Below are 16,486 nucleotides of genomic sequence, written 5' to 3' on the forward strand. Positions count from 1 at the left end.
GCAGCTAGCTGCGTGATCACAGAGCCACAACGAGGCGTTTGGCAGCTCAGCTAAATTGGCGATGCTCAGTACATGCGCCGCCCGGTATGGTGGCGGGAAGGAGGCTCTCGTGGTTGTGGTGGGCGCGGACCCTCTGCACTAGGGGCGCCAGTCAGCTGAGGTGGTGGGAATGGGCTACTGGCGAGGGAAGCAGGCTCAGAGTAAGTGGCATAGGATCTGATACAATATAGCTATGGAGGTTGGAACAACTTCATGATGTAACCTAGGAGATTAAGTATGGAGCTCAAGCCATGGCTGTGAAGCACAAGGGTTAGAGGGGGAGAAAGAGTAAGAGAGATGCAATAGAGAGATTGCACAACTTGAATGATAACTCATTGGTGTGAGAATGAAGGATCCAAGTACATGCTTTTATAGGCACTGGGCCTTATCCTTTGACCTAACCCTTAATAAGGGGTGTTCACACCTAAGAGGGTGTTCACCCTAAAACAACCTAGACGCACTAACCTACACTGCCACTGAGGCTTTGAGGCTCTTCTTTTCTTGTTCTTTTGTTCCTTGCGTTACTTATTGTTCTCAAATTTCTCCCTTCTTCTCTCTCTCTCTCTCTCTCTCTCTCTCTCTCTCTCTCTCTCTCTCTCTCTCTCTCTGGGCACTTACTTGTCGGTGGAGCCAACCGCCCAAAATGCCAAAGTGTGTTGTAGGTCATTTGGCAATGTTACCAAGTAGCCATTTTGATCCTACCACATTTTATGGGGGAGTGAAACGCCGTTATATCAAGCATTAAATGAGGCAGCTCAAGAGTTCAAAGCTTAACTTTCTAGAAAAATCAACAAAAGGGGAATTTCTTGCCATGGACATAGTAAGGATTCTAAAGCCACAAGAAGCTTGAAAGAGTCTCTTATGTCCAGTTGCCATGCTTGCTCTAAATTAAAACTAGTTTGCAAATTGGGAGAGAAATAAAGTAAAAGAAGACAAATTAGTCCACGATATGTGTGGTTGCAAGCGCAATACATATGATTTGCAGTGTGTGTACCAATTGATTCCCAAACATTGCCAAAAGCTTGCTTGCATACAAATTGGCCTTTTAGCAGTGTTGCTTAAAACTCTAGGCAAGTTTTTTTATGAATAATAAAATGGGAGTGGGGACAATAGCCGGCTTCTATTCTGGCCCACCCCTCCTCATGAGTTGAAAGAGTGTGTGTGCTTCTCTTTCGTAATAAAAAATAAGAAAATAAAACGACGATAAGGCAAAAACACCTACTTGTGGTGTGGTTGTGAACTAGAATTGTTGCACCCAGTGTCAGAAAAAAACCGTCCTTTAGTGTAATTTTTACAACTCAAATATAGAAAAATCGGTTATAATTTTGCCTAGCCTTAAATTTAACGATTCAAAATTTTGAAGTTTTAGTTATAAAACCGATTAATCGATGTATTTTTTCAATAAAAACCAGTTGGGCTTGAAGGTCATCCTTTTTTTCACTCGTTAGAGAAAAAAATTTATTTCTAACATTGGTTGCACCATGGTGGGGAAGGCTTGATTTTCGACAAGCACTCTTGGCCTTCAAAATTAGTGAAATATAGCAAGTCTTTTTATATTTTAGTGTAATTTTTGACAGACATTTTGAAAATTTGTAGGTATTTTACGGTGCGTCAAAAAAGTTTGACAAGTCCCAACTTCCATATCTTGAGACATGGGCTTGATTATAGAAAGGGACACATCAACATATGATGTGTCCTTTACAAAAAAAAGCAAAGAAAAACACACAGGAAGCTTCTCGATTCTTCGATTTTTGGAAGGACTGGTCTTAATTCATCTTCTCTTCCAATGGCTTTTCTAACTTGTTAACCAATGATGTAAACTTTAAAGTTTAAACCTTGGATAGACATTAGCTTACATTAAATGCTCAAACAATGATACCTATATAAAAAAAAAGGACACATCAACATACGATGTGTCCCTTAGGAAAAAAAAAAAACAAAGAAAAACCCTTGATTCATCTTCTCTTCCAAAGGCTTTTCTAACTTGTTAAGCAATGACTTAAAGTTTAAACCTTGGACAGACATTAGCGCAAAAAAAAGGCTTGCCGCCCGCTTTTTTCCTGCTTTCTCTCTCGCCTGCAAGAAAGCCAGTGATATCTCTCTCTCTACCACTAGATTTTCTCCCCCCCGCTCCATCCTTTCTCCTCGTGATTTCCACCTGTCTTCGCTCCCGTGAACTTTTATCCTGACACAATCCCACAACCCCACTAACCTTTTTGTAACTCGGCACTAATCCTCGTCTGCTGCTACGACACTAATTACGCCCCCTTCCCCTCTCATCCTGCAGAGGAGCTGAATTGACTGTCAACAATCAAGCGCGCACCTTCCCCGCCGAAAATGCAACTGCCGATCTCCTGCTGCCTGAGGTACTTTGCACTATCTTCGTTATTTTCTATTCCTAGCTTAATTAACTGCTTAAGTGTGATATACACGCTTTTATCTCTCCATCGCCATCGTTTCTGGTTGCCGGATTGGAGTAATTTTTATTCTTGGTAACGGCTTAATTTTCTTTTAATCCAGTGAAGATAAACTCGCTCTTGGTGCTTCTTGCTCTGCGTAACCCTACTTTCTCTACTCCATGCTCTTCTTTTTGAGTAACCCTCAGAGCATGGCAAAGGAGCCTTACCCTACCTGTACAAGTATGCATCGGCTGCCACATTGTTGGAAGCCGACTCGATTCATGGGTTAAAAAAACGATTCTGGGTTAAAAAAAGCAGATGTTTGGGATTTACAACGTGTTGTTCATCACTTCCTCAGGGAAAAAGCCATAAATCGGATCAGTAGGTTGTAAATAAGTCATGCATATGAATACATCAGTAAGTTAGGTCATCTCTTTTTATCTACTGCGTATCTTGCATGAAGAAGTATGTGCATGGGTTTAAGACTCTGATTAGGCGTTAGTCTTCGGACGTATTGTGATAACTGCGAAGAACTCCATCATCATCAGGATTTTCACCTCATGTTTGCGTTCTCTTCATCAAGGTTGCATTTTGTAGATCTCTACCATACAGCTTGTCTATGTAAGGGGTGCTCAACCAATGGTCAAGAAGGAGGGCAAAACACACTAAGTAGAGGGCAGACAGAGCAAGCAAGACAAGGTGGTCTATTGGTGCATCCCAACGCAGCCAAACAGGGGTGAAGAAGGTGCATAAAGGGGGGTCCAACGGTGGGCACTCAATGCAAGATGAGGGAGGCAAAGCACTGCATAAGGAGGGCATCCAACAGCATCAAAATGCACAGCCAAGGGGCGGCAACAATCAGTCCAAGCCATGCCGAGAACCACCCGGTAAGTCTCAGTCAAGTTCAGCTTCCGTGGGACAACAAATTTTCAGCAAGTGCAGTCGAAGGTGTCAAGAAGAGGGTACAATGGAGCAATCATCTTGCGTTTTGGGTATTCTGACTTTCCTTGCCCCACCCGGCCCTGCGCATCTGGAGGGATGAAGCCCTCATCATTTCCTTGACCGAGAGGTGTTGAAAATTTTGTTTCTCACAAGGTTGCGTGGTCATTCAAAGCAGCAAGCAACTCTTCATGGCATTGACAAACGCTGTTTGGGAAGAGGTTCTTCAAGCATCCAAGGAATGTGAAGATCGATGCAGTTAGGCATATGAAGAAAGAAGACAGGAAGCCGTGGAGCGAGCAGACGAAGCCAGAAGGGCACATGAGGAAGTGAAGTGAAAATAGGAACAACGCCAAGCCCAAGAAGAAGAGCACCGAGTTGGATGTTTGAAAGCGATGGACTAGTTTTTGCCAAACAAAGGGTGGAATTACCGGCCATGATGGTTGCATTCATGAGATCAAGTACAAGAGTGGAAGCAGTTGTGGTGAAGTCAAAGAGAGTGCCGTAGTTGAAGACCAAGGGCAGCTTTTTGAGGTCAACCAAGGAGCACAAATGTCCAGTTGTGTAGAGCCACCAACGGTTCCCGAGGTAGTGTCGTTGAGATCATCACATTCATTGAGGAGGTGACAACACTTGAGAGTAAGGCATGTCTCTCTGAATCCGTTGAGGAGGATGAGTTGAGTGCTTCAGTAGCTTGCATGGAGTCTACCACGCCAGCAGAGCATCCAGAGGCAACGGGTGAGTTTCAGTGCTTGCAGATCCCATGGAGATGGTGACAGGGGTAACATGTTGGAGGTTGAGTCCATAGTCGGACTGACAATGTGGAGCAAACATGCATTATGTGCACCCATGCTCCAAGTTAAGCTGGAGGGGATGTTGTGTGCACTCTCCCAAGTGTGACGTCGACATGGTTTCTCCATTGGTCAACTTTGAGGTCGAGTGCATGGCCGGATTCATGTGTATTTAAGGGCATTTGTGCCAAGTCATTGTATTCTTGTCCAAGCGTCTAATGAGCAACCAAGTGTGGACAATATTATTATTATTATTACGGTGTGAACACCCTAGATTAGGGTTGGCCAGCCAACTAGCCCAAAAGTTGTTGGAAAATATATCATCTCCAGATGGTCTTCATGTTATGCTTGTACTGGTCATTTCTATGAGGCATCTCTAGTAGACATCACTTAGGATTTGCTGTTGGCTTGCTGCAGCTGGCCGACTTGCTCATATGGGAGATATATAAGGGTTCACACCCTTCTCCTCATATCTCATCTCACTTTTGCATATTTGCTTGAGGTCATTGGCGGTTGCAACAGTCTCTTATGCTTGTAAGCACCTACGGGCTTCCCTTGTGCTCATTTTCAGCAATAATAAACTGTCTACAACATTCTACAGTTTGTACTTGTGCCTACAACCGGTGTTTTCTCTTTGTTTCATGGTATCAGAGCCGAACACTGACCTACAGGCAGGAAAGTGTGCGTTTTTCTTCTTGGAGAAGAGGCTTCCTCAAGAGTGCTGCGTTTTTTGCATTTGTAGCGTGGGACCACTGTGTTTTTGTTGTTGGAGGCTGGGGCCTTCTTCTAGGTGCTGAGGACAAGGTTCCTGAGAGATTTGCTTTAACTTTTTGTTTCCCAGCCTCCCTCCCTTTCTTCTTTCTCTCCTCTTGCTATGCATAGCTTGAGAGGAGGCTATTTGCTGTTTTTTTACAGCCCTCTTGCTTCAGAGAAGGTTTCTTATCAAAGGACATGGCTTCAAGAGATTTCTCTACTGTTGCTCCTTCTCCAGTTGATACTCCAATGCCTACACAGCCTGGATCGCTGCTCCCGCACCCTAGGTGGTTCCTCTTCCCAATCTTTCTTCTATGAGTTTCTCTCATCCAGTTCTTACTCCCACCCCTACCCATATACCATCCTACAATCCTCCCCAAGTCAGTGACTCCATGAAGCTTACATCAACCAACTATCATACTTGGTCTTTCTACACTCAGTTATTGTTGGAAGGAGCTAGTGTGTGGATATCCGTCTTCACACCTCACTTGGTGGACCCTGCTTTGAGAAGCATATTGGATGCTCGGTTCTGTCTTATCATCATCCACTGCATTGTTAGCACATTCATCCCCAGTTTCTGCCCATGTTTGGTGTCTTTTTGGTCCCTTTTGCATGGCCCTTGATTGTGGGCTGGCCACCCCTTATTTACATATTTTTCTGGGATTTTTCCCAGCCTGGATGCATTTTCCCAGTCGGCCAGCTTTATCATGCCCAGTCAGCCAGTTCTAGCATGTCCAGTCGACCAGCTCTTCCCACCTATAAATAGGTGGGCTGGCCGCTCACTTTTGTATCTTGCCTAGTCTTTCTTTTGCTCCCTCACTTATGAGACTATTTCTGTCTCTTGCTTGGGATTGTATCACTTCAGTATATTCAGCATAGTTGCTCCATCTCTCTCTCTCTCTCTTGTACTCTCTACTCAGCACACTCTAGTGCTTATTTGCTTCCGCTTTGTGCACTCTTTCACGGTGTCATCACTCCCGGTTCAGCGATTCCCTCTGCTGCCCTAGATTCAGCCGTATCTAAAGCCCCTTTACCTCTGCGCTTTTCTCAGATTTGCAGCCCCCTGGTTGCTGCGTTTTTTGGACAGCTACTGCTGATTGCTTTCCCTTCACTTTGGCTTCATCGCTTACAGCCTGAAGGTAATTTCTCATCAACGTTTTTCTTCTTCTTGGAGTTTGGATCTAGGCGGCCTGTTTTCTCAGGACGGCAGCCCCTCTTTGGCTGCGTTTTCCTCTCCGGTGGACATTCCCTTTTGCAGAGGGGGTATTGTGGTGGTTCGGGCTTTTGTGGCAACCTTGGTACCTGTGGTGGACACTTCTTTCGAGATTGTGCATATTTTTGAGATAGCTCTCACAAAGAAACGCGAGACTCTGTATGACTAATGACTAACCTTGGCCACCCTTTTATAGGCTCTTGGCTGGTCATCGGGCGTCCACACTCGGGTGCATGCCCATTAGTCTATCCTTGACTGAGCTCGTCAATCAGCCTGCCTAGCTCCAAGCTTCCCCAACCTCGAAGCTAGTCTTGTGTGCGTGTAGCACACGGTAGATACACAGTGTGCACATGACAAGCCGACACCAGTTTTATCCAACTGTGAAAACATAGGTAAACACATTACCTGCAACTCCTCGGTCACCAACCAAGGTCGAGCGGTCACCAACCACTCCTGTTGCAACACCCACGGTCACCAACCAAGGTTGAGCGATCACCAACCGCTCCTGTAGAATACCCTCGGTCACCAACCAGGGTAGAGTGATCACCAACCACTCCAGTACTTTGATAGAGCGGTCACCAACCCTCTATAACAAAGTGCTGTCCCAAACCTGCAAAACAGTAACCAGCCATGGTTTTGGCTCACTGGCCACCCACAAGTTCCACCAAATCACATCCCCAGGCCTGGTACTTGTCTAGGGACATGTTTGCTCAAGTTTCGTCACGAGAAACCTCCTGCAAACCTGTAAAAACAGCCAATAATGGCCCTTATAACAGTCGGCCAGCTCCTGTAGAGGCTCTGCTCACTCCGTCCAAGCCCTATTCTCAGCAGAGAAGCCCAAAACAGTCCCAACAGCCATGCACAAGCTCCTAGAGCCAAATCGATCAGCCTGCAGCCCCTGTAGATGAAGTCGACCTGCCGTGTAGAGAGAGAAATAGCAGCCAGCCGGCCCTGGGACCCTTGTACTTCGCATGTATTCCACCTGTAGAGCTCATGCGTATGAGTAAACTTGCTGTTTTTCCTGTCCACACAGTTCCTAACAGCCCACGATTTCCAGTTGAGTGCTCTACAAGTCAAGGCTTGCCCACTTTGGCCCTCCCACACCCAAAATAGCAACTCGTGGAGCTTTTTGGGAGTGCCCGGGTGCCCATCTCTCATATTTGGCCTTGGTTCATTAAAAATAGTCCACCCTTATGTGAGCTCACTTATAAAATTATAAGTATGTCCGCCCACACTTTAAGTGAATGTGAACCCTGCACCCAATAAACCTTAGTAACATGAATGAATAAATTGGGTTAAGTGTGCACACTTACTACCTGCAAAACACATAAGGAAACCATATGAGTCCCAAACAGGTGTGCACACGCGTATCCATGGGTTGTCCGGGCGTCCATCCATGCATGTGCAACTCACATACATATGTTGGTGCACAAACATAGTGGATGAAATCTCCCAACTTACATCTTGTACATCCAACTAGCCCGTTCACAGGCGCCGTCCACAGGACCAAAAAGTACTCACCAGGGTAACCACCCTTCCATGAGTCCAAAGTCACTCACCAGGGTTACCACCCTTCCATGAGTTCATAAATCATGCCAGGAACTCACACCAAGATACCAATCCTTCCATTGAGCCCTTTCACATGTATTCAATCATGACATCATTTCAGACGTCTGCCAGAGAAGTGGTGACATAGCCTGAGGTAGAGACTTCGTGAAGAGGTCTGCCGCATTGTCCTCTGTCGAACAATAAAGAAGCAATATGTCACCAGCCAAGATCTTCTCACAAACAAAGTGATATTGTATCTCTATGTGCTTGGTCAGGGCATGGAAGACCGGTTTCGAGCAATAGCGATACAGCTTTGGATATCGCACTGGATGACCGTGGGCTCCTGCTGTGTGGAAACCCAATCTCGCCAAGCAACCTCCGCAGCCACAACCTTGCAAACAGCAGCACAAGCAGCCCGGTACTCTGCCTCTGTAGACGACAAGGCAATAGTTGGCTGCTTGTTGGCTGCTCCATGAAACAGCTCCTGAGCTGAGGGTAAAACTGTAGCTTGATGTAGATCTCCTCCCCAATCTGAGTCACTCCAACCTTGGAGTCAAACTCGTTCCTTCGTTTCACCTCCAGTGGTGTAGAAGAGTCCAAGATCCTTCGTACCCTGCAGATACCGCAAGATCCGCAATCCTGTGTCCCAATGAGACTTCAACGGCGCTCAACAGCCCGACAAGAAAGCTCAAGTCCAATCTGGTGTTCAACAACCAGATCAATGAACCAACCAGCTTCCGGTGTACAGAGAGGCATCAACTGGCTCACAAGGATCATTAATTGTAAATTTTGTGTTCGGGTCCATCGGTGACGTGATAGGCTTGTAGTTCTCCATCCCAAAGGCCTCAAGCAACTCATGGACATACTGCTGTTGAGAGACAAAGAACCCCCTCTGGGTCTGCCAGATCTCCAATTCCAAGAAGAAGTGGAGTAAGCTTTAATCGGTCATCTCAAACTCCTTTGACAAGGCAGCCTTCGTCACCTGGGTACTCCAACAGAACGCGGAGCCTCTTGCTTCTGCGGGGGCTCATCTCGTGCTGCGGGTTCAACCTCTTCAACTGACTGAGGCTGTCCAGCTGGAACAATCGACTGGGAATCATCATCAGAATCATCTGGGTCTCCAAGAAGTGGCGGCTCATCAATAGTGGAAACTGGAACATGCTCATCAAAAACCACATCTCTACTGACGACTACCTTGTTCCTCTCTGGATCATACAACCTGTATCCCTTGGAAAGAGAGTTATATCCCACAAAGACAAGCTTTTGGGACTTTGAGTCAAGCTTCCCCCTCTAGCTTCTTTGGAATGTGAACATATGCATCACTCCCAAACACACAGAAATGGGAGACATCTGGTTTCCTGCCAAAATACGCCTCAAAGGGAGTCATGTTCGGTACTGAAGTCGTCGAAGAACGGTTGAGGATATGGACAGTCGTAGCCATAGCCTCTCCCCAAAGTGGACAAGGAAGATCACGATGCTCGAGCATCGTGATCGCCATCTCCACCACAGTCCTGTTCTTACGCTCAACTACCCCATTCTCTGAAGGTACCTGTATTGGCCAGCTTCCGCTTGATGCCATGTTCCGCACAAAACCGCACGAATGCATTGGAAGAAAACTCTCCTCCTTTGTCAGCCCTAAGAGTCTTTATCTACAAGCCAGACTCTTTCTCCTGCCACTCCTTGAACTGAGTCCTTCTGTGAAAGAAAATAAACCCAAGTGAATCTGTTACAATCATCAAGCAGCAGCATGAAATACAAAGAACCTCCCAAGGATGGCGTCTGCATAGGTCCACACAAGTGAGTGTGTACCAACTCTAGAGGTTTCGAAGCCCACCTGGAAGCCTGCTTCGGAAAAGATTCCCTGTGTTGCTTACCACGAATGCAAGAACTATAGCGTGCCTGCCTGTTGCCAACATCTGGCAAGCCAACCACAATCTGGTCTCGGAAAGCTCGCCGCCGCAGCGCATCCACATTCAAGTGGCCAAACCGAAAGTGCCACAAATCACCAATCTGAGAACCTGTCAAGGAGGAGAGTGCTGAGAGTTTGTATATACCATTCTCCACTCCGCCTCCCCAAACAACCTGGCCAGTCTCGCGGTCCCATAGAGCAACAGAATGCTCCTCAAACTCCAACCGCGGAAGCCAGTCTTGCAAACCTCATGCACTGACAACAGATGAAAACCAAGTGCGGGGACGTAAAGAACACGAGAGGAATGCTTCCCTCCGCTGCCATTGGGGATGATCTCCATCCGGCCCTCACTGTGAATCGGTATGGTGGAATTGTCGCCAATGAAAATGGGACCTGACTGCCATTTCAGATCGTGAAAGAAGTCACGGGAAGGAGTCATGTACCTGGAAGCACCACTATCAAGAATCCATTCCCGAGTATCCTTGGCGGTGAAGTCAACTACGTCCTCGCTCGAAGAAGATGAAGCATCGGTGTCCAACATCTCCAAGTGCACAAAGGCTGGAGTCTTTGCAGCTGAAGCTAAAGAATCAACACTCTTCCCAGTTCTCTTGGGACACTTCCTCCAATAGTGGTCTTTCTTGCCACAATCATTACAGGTCCTCTCGGCCTTCAGTTTATCACGGTCTGAATCAGGCTTCTTCTCAAAAGACTTCTCCGATGAAGACTTCCCTTTGTCCTTGTTGTTGTTGTTACGGCCTTTCGACCGTTGGCCAGTCAAGGCCTTAGAACCTCTACCCTTTGGAGGGTTCGTAAATCGCTCTTCTTGGTCCAAGACCATGGGCACAAGCTCTTCCCATGTGATGGTGCTGAGCCTGCCACCACTGGTGATTAAAGAGGAGTAAAATGCTGAGTACTGAGAGGGCAAATGTGACAACAACGTGATGGCCATATCCTCTGACTATATCTCTTTCCTGGCTTGGAGAACCTCCTGCTGAAGAGCTTGCAACTCGTTGATGTGCTCCCACATCGTTGACGACTTTGTAGGATTCATCAGAGTGTCGGGATCTTCACGTGCTTCCTAGCCATCTCAAGCAAATCAGCCATCTCAAGGGTTCACAAGGTCTTGTGAAGGGAGGGTGGGTGGGAAAAAGAAGAAGAAGAGGCTGCAAATAAAATGCAAGGTGGCTGTCCAACGGTGATGGCCGCCTTCTAACCGTTCTCCAAGTCCCGTATAGCCCAAACAGTCTCCAATCAGCACCTCAAATCAACAAACCCTCCACGTCTCAGTATGTCCAAGCTTCAGGCCACCTGGGGCTCTGATACCATGTCAGAATGCACAGCGGAAATGAAGACAACTGCTGTAGAGAGCAACACACAGATGAAAGAAGCTGTGTAACTCTGTTATATACACCAATAAAATCCTGAAAATATACAAGATGGAGTGTGGGGGCAAGGGGCCATTTTATATGGCCCCTGTATGCTGGTAAGCCAGTCCATAATCAGTCGACAGCAGCCTTGGCTACCCACGACCAGCAAATTGACAGTCTGCCAGTGTAAACCTAGTCGGCCAGCACACAGGAATCGGTCGGGCAGCAAGAAAACACAGTCGGCCAGCATCTGGGGGCAGCCGACAGCCCATACACACCTCCAGATAAGTAGGAAAAAGGGAAGACACTAAACCGGGCGGGCACACCCACAACAGAGGCCCTGACTGTCACCATTTGGCCACCCAATTGGTCCACTCGTGCTTTCTTATCATGTATGTACATTGGACTGGTGTCCATGGCAGTTGTTTATGCTGGGGATTGATGCCACTCATGTGATACTGTGGACTTGGCTTTCCGTTGAGACTTGTGCCTCTGTGTACATGCCCAGAAATGCCTGGTGGATTGGTGTTCCATTGGGTTTGGTACTTCGTGTACTTTCATGGAGCACATCTATTTTGGTATAGTCTCATGAACGGGGATTGTCCATACCAATGCTGCATTGCATAGCATCTTTATGTGCTTGCTTGCAATTGAAATTGCATGCTGTTTTCATGCTTGTTTGACCAATGTGTAGTTCCAGGTAAGGGGACGCCCGCCCGCGAACCGTGTGTGTAAAACTGTCTTTTGACATGGTTATGTGGCATGTGACAGGTGGTAAGTATTGGTCATAAACCTAGCCTTAGGAGTTAACACTAATTTATAAGTGAGTGTGTACACACTGCATTAAGTTTTGGGCGACCAAAACTCACTTAAAAATTATGACCAACCCAGTGTTCACACACACTGATGTCCCGAGGTGGACAAAACCCAATGTCCACCGCCCAGACCTTATCTTCTTTGTACAAAGGAAGTAACCAGCCATGTGTCCTCTCTAGCTTGCTCCACAAATCACTTGCCTGCCACCTATACTGGACAACTCACCACCTCACTCCTCCTCCTCTCTCTAGAGATAGGCGCCTCCTTCATGAGGGCATTTGGGCTGTATTTTTTGCACTCTCTCCTTCCCAACTCCATATCCAAGCTTACTAAGGTGTTTCCCAAGCTTCCAAGAGTGTTTCTGGGTGCTAATCACTCTCCTACACACTCCCAATGATTGAAATTCAGCAAAACAGCTCTCTTTGAAAACCCTAATTTTAGCTCTCCTTTCTCAAGTTGAACCATAGGGGAAGCTTTCCGAGGGTTCCCTTCATCCTCTTGAAGACTTTTAATCGAAGATCTCATCACTCCAAGGACCTCCATTGCGAAGACTTCTGCTGTCATCGACTCTACTTGCAATTGGTAAGCTTTTATGCTTAATTATGGAAGCAAGTAGCAGAAGGGAGGAACCGGATTACAAGATGACATACTCTGTGTAGTGTTCTCTTGTCGTACGTGCTCTCTTGCAGATTGTTGCTACCTTGTGTTGGTGGAACAATATAGAGGAGATGGTAGGAAACATGGGCACTTGAGTGGGTAGTGTTAGTTGCAAGTCTACATTGACAACCACTTGTTTGCAATATTGTATTCATATGCATTGGTATGGAAATCTGGTCAGAAATGCCCATGACACTATGTACTTGATTCTCCCAAGATCAATATACTTTATTTGAGGGAGGGGCCAGGTGTTCTGGCTCGTTGTGTGTCTCTTGTCAATTCAGTAAATTACTTCTTGTATTAAGCATGTGTTCATAAAATCTTAGTGTATTTAAGTGTATTGATTAGCATTGTGTTCAACCAAGTTACACTGACATAGTGTACAGACAGGAGATGATTGCTAACAGGCTGAACACTGATGGTGTTCCAGATGAAGTTGCAGAGTCCAAGGATAGGAACACAAGACATGGAAGAAGTTCCCAAGAGGTTGGTTTGTGGTGTTCCACAAGGCCGAAGGGGAATGGCAGTCCTGTGTGTTAGGTGCCACTTAGGGCACACCAGGAAAGGCTTTGAGGCAACGGTTCCAAGGGAGGATGATCCTCGAGTGAGAGTGCCAGACTATAATCAGGAAAAGAAGACCAGAGAAAGTGATCAGGGACAAGGCATGAAGGGAAAGGGGACGGGATGGAACAGTTGCATAGATCTTCATTAGAGGTGGAGTGGATTTGGAGACGGGGCAGGTTTTTAGCAAAAAGGTTGCCAGGAAGGGAAGTATGACAGGTTTGGGACACCGTGAATAGACAATGGGATGATGGCAATCATCCAATAATAGAATTTGGAATCCCGTCATTAAGTTTAGCAGAGGGGGATGTCATGTGCAAGCTGATCCCAGGACTAATCCTGAAGGGGCAACAAGATAAAGAACTATATTTGAACGAGATCAAGAGCATATGTTGTTGGTATGGGCAGGGGAGGTGGAGGACAAGGGAGGGTTGTCGGCCAGCGCATAAAAGGTTTATGACCAATCGGCTACAACAATTCATGGATTATTTGTCCAAGACCTGGCGGACCTGCTGTCGGCCAGTGCAATAGGCAGTTCCAAGGCCTATTTAAGGCATATGTGCTCATTGTTTTGTTTATTCAGCCCTCCCATAGGCTGAGTCATAGAATAGGAATTAGATTAGGTTTTCTACCTTTTAAATGCAGCCATGGGCTAGCCAAGATTTGTGCATCCTTTTTGTACTATAGACTATACTGAATACCCAGCTATCTCTCTCTCTCTCTTCTCTCTATCTTCTGCATGCAGTTTGAATATCAAGCATGTTCTAGGATGGTGTTTAGGGCTAAAAGAAGACTCTCAAAGCTTCCGCATGTGATAGACTGAGCCCTTGGTCATCCCCAAAGGGGTTGACCTCCGGCTCCTACATAACTTCACTGACAACTACAATGATGTATGATGAATGAATGACTGCTTGAGACGGATGCAAATGTTGGGTTTTGCTTATATATGTGTGGAGGTAGCTGGTCAGCCAGCAGAAGTGCTATCGGCCAGGTTTGGACATGGATTATTCACAAGAATATGCCTTAAATGCTGTGCTTTGACTTGATGCTGCCCAAACAATGCTGGCCTTGAACATAGTGCTGCCCCACCTGCTGCTAGGGCTCCTTGTGGCTGCTGACAGGATGTCTACAGGTAGCCGACAGGGGTCCCATGCCTCGAGGTGATGATGATGATGGTGCTGCTGATGCTGATGACACTGATGCTAATGATGCTGATGATGGTAATGATGCTGATGATGATAATGATGCTGATGCTACTGTTGATGATGATGGCTCTAATACTGCAGATGACCTAAATGCTGTCCTAACTGATTATCCTAATCGCGGATTATGCTGTTCATGCTGAAGCTTAGCCATGGCATGGGCATGCACGTGACATTCATTGCCTTTAAAAGGTTGCCAATTTTAGTGTTTTTTATATCCTTGTATACATGGGATTTGTTAAGCATCATGTTCCCAAGTATCTGCCAAGAAAACGATGTCAACATTCTTTGCACCATCTTCTTAACCTGCCACTTCACTGCAATTACGGACATGGAAATTTCCAAAAACTTGGATAATGTATGTCTCTTAAGTGGTTCCATAGCACGGTTGGTTGAGGCTCCTCATAGCAATAATAAAGGCAGTACTATGCAGTAAATTTGACATGACATAACAGATTTTGGACAACTCACATATTTTCTTGACAATTAGGTAATGCTGACCAAAGATGGGATTTATCTCAATAAATCCAAATATACCAGAGAAGTACCTGAAGAATTTAAGATGCAAGATTAAGACCATTGCAACTCTTATGAAAAAGGGGGGTGAGATTGGAACTCAATTGAGAAAGATTCAGATGGTAAGGTACCATGCCTTGTCAGAAGAAAAGTGTCAAGTACTTATTTGGATCATCCTACTTTGCAGCACAAGAAAAGCTGTCATTTATTGTAACTACTGTAATTGTGAGAGGTATAGTACATTAATTGGAAATGCTTAGCAAGTCATCCATTGAGAATGGCCTTTTGTGCTGAGAGTGTCTCTATTGCACCTTAACTGTGGACCTGTGTTTCTGAGGATGAATCTCTGCTTAGACTATGGGCTTGCAAACCCTTGCCCACTTGTCTTAGGGTGGCTGATAGTGAACGTGGTGACAACAGTTCTCTGTATGCGCCACAATTGTTTTTTGTGTGTGTATAATTATGTGATAAATGAACCCAGGGACTGTTGTTGAAAATGCTGAAAAGAAGTATGTTTGTGTTTGGATCTTCAATCTATGAATTAATAGCAAGTGCTTCAATTACTGATTTGCAGTTGTTTTTCCTCCCCACAGATGGCTCTTTATAGGTCTAATCAAGTTGTAATTGTGGACTTGCGTTTGGCCCCTAGCAAGGTATGCTCATGTTGGTGCAATGAAGAAAATTGTCCATATGGAAACACCTCTTTTTCATGTGCAGAAAACTTGTATTTGTCAATGTTAAGTTTGTTTTGTCAGAGTACCGGCAACATACCGGTCCCTGCTTATACATGGTTAATACATATAGTTTGTGACGGCATCAACATGCAACCTGAGCCTTCTTCTGAACAGTTTCTTGGATTTGAGAACTTGCATGTATGGGTTCTTATGTCGATGAGGATATTTGTTGCCAGCTGACATAAGCTCCAAGATAGCTGGTTTACATGGATGTCAGGGACAACGGACATTACAAACAAGAAGTACAATCATAGAGAATGGGGGATATCAAGTACAAAGGGTTTGTCACCCTTAGTTTTGTTGGCAGTGCTTGGAAGGATGCCAAAGGACACATGTATTGGCAGTGAAGTCATTGGAAGATCTAGACACATGGGAAACCAACTCTTATGTGCCCCCAAGAGTTGCTTCAGCATGGACCATGTAAACAAGGCTTCAAAAAGCAGCACATTGGCAATCACAGGGCCAATCATAGCGCCTCCTTTCAAATTTTTGAAAGAGGCTTTGGGACAGCTTTCAGCCTAGAAAGATCACACTCTTTCTTTGGCTGATGGCACACAGGAGTTTGGCGGTTGGTACTTGGCTGGCAGTTGGAGGTCGGTCAGCGGCTTGTCCGCGGTGCAGCCACCATCAGGAGTCTCGGCAACATTGCCTTTGGGATTGCCCGAAGGCTTAGCAAATTTGGCAGCGGATTCTCCGCATCTTCGCTATGGATAGGGCATTGACCCGGATCATCACTTGGGGCACTGTTGTTGGGGGAGGACTAGCCCTTCAGGTCTCTCACCATCGTATTGGAGTAGTACCAGTCACAGCCCCTCCTACATGTGACTGGCAGCCAGGCTCATGCTAGAGATAAGAGATTTACAGTAGCATCGCAGCCTAGCACATTTGGCGTGCTAGATGCAGTGAGGCCATCGAGGGTACCCACACTCCACCAGCTCAGACCATTAGGAGCATATGGCTCGATATCATTCACACCCTCCGCGGTCAGTGGGGGAAGTTACAACAAGGAGGTTCTGACCGCATGTGAAAGCGGCGGGAAGCC

General features: G+C 46.0%; 1 protein-coding gene across 2 annotated transcripts in view; it reads left to right on the forward strand.

Annotated features, from left to right (window-relative positions):
- Nucleotides 1–1,984: 1,984 nt before the first annotated feature.
- Nucleotides 1,985–16,486, forward strand: part of LOC147629035 (uncharacterized) — an 85,971-nt gene continuing 71,469 nt past the window's right edge. The window contains exons 1-2 of one of the 2 annotated variants that reach the window (XM_086812252.1): nt 1,985–2,405; nt 15,304–15,363. In XM_086812252.1, the coding sequence (XP_086668378.1) occupies nt 15,304–15,363 (60 nt within the window). In that variant the 5' untranslated portion in view covers nt 1,985–2,405. The remainder of the gene's footprint in view (nt 2,406–15,303; nt 15,364–16,486) is intronic. The other variant, XM_086812253.1, reaches the window with a different exon arrangement.

The sequence above is a fragment of the Cibotium barometz genome, chromosome 18 (genome assembly GCF_041138505.1).
Source record: "Cibotium barometz isolate CiBa-2024 chromosome 18, ASM4113850v1, whole genome shotgun sequence".
Taxonomy (NCBI): Eukaryota; Viridiplantae; Streptophyta; class Polypodiopsida; order Cyatheales; family Cibotiaceae; genus Cibotium; species Cibotium barometz.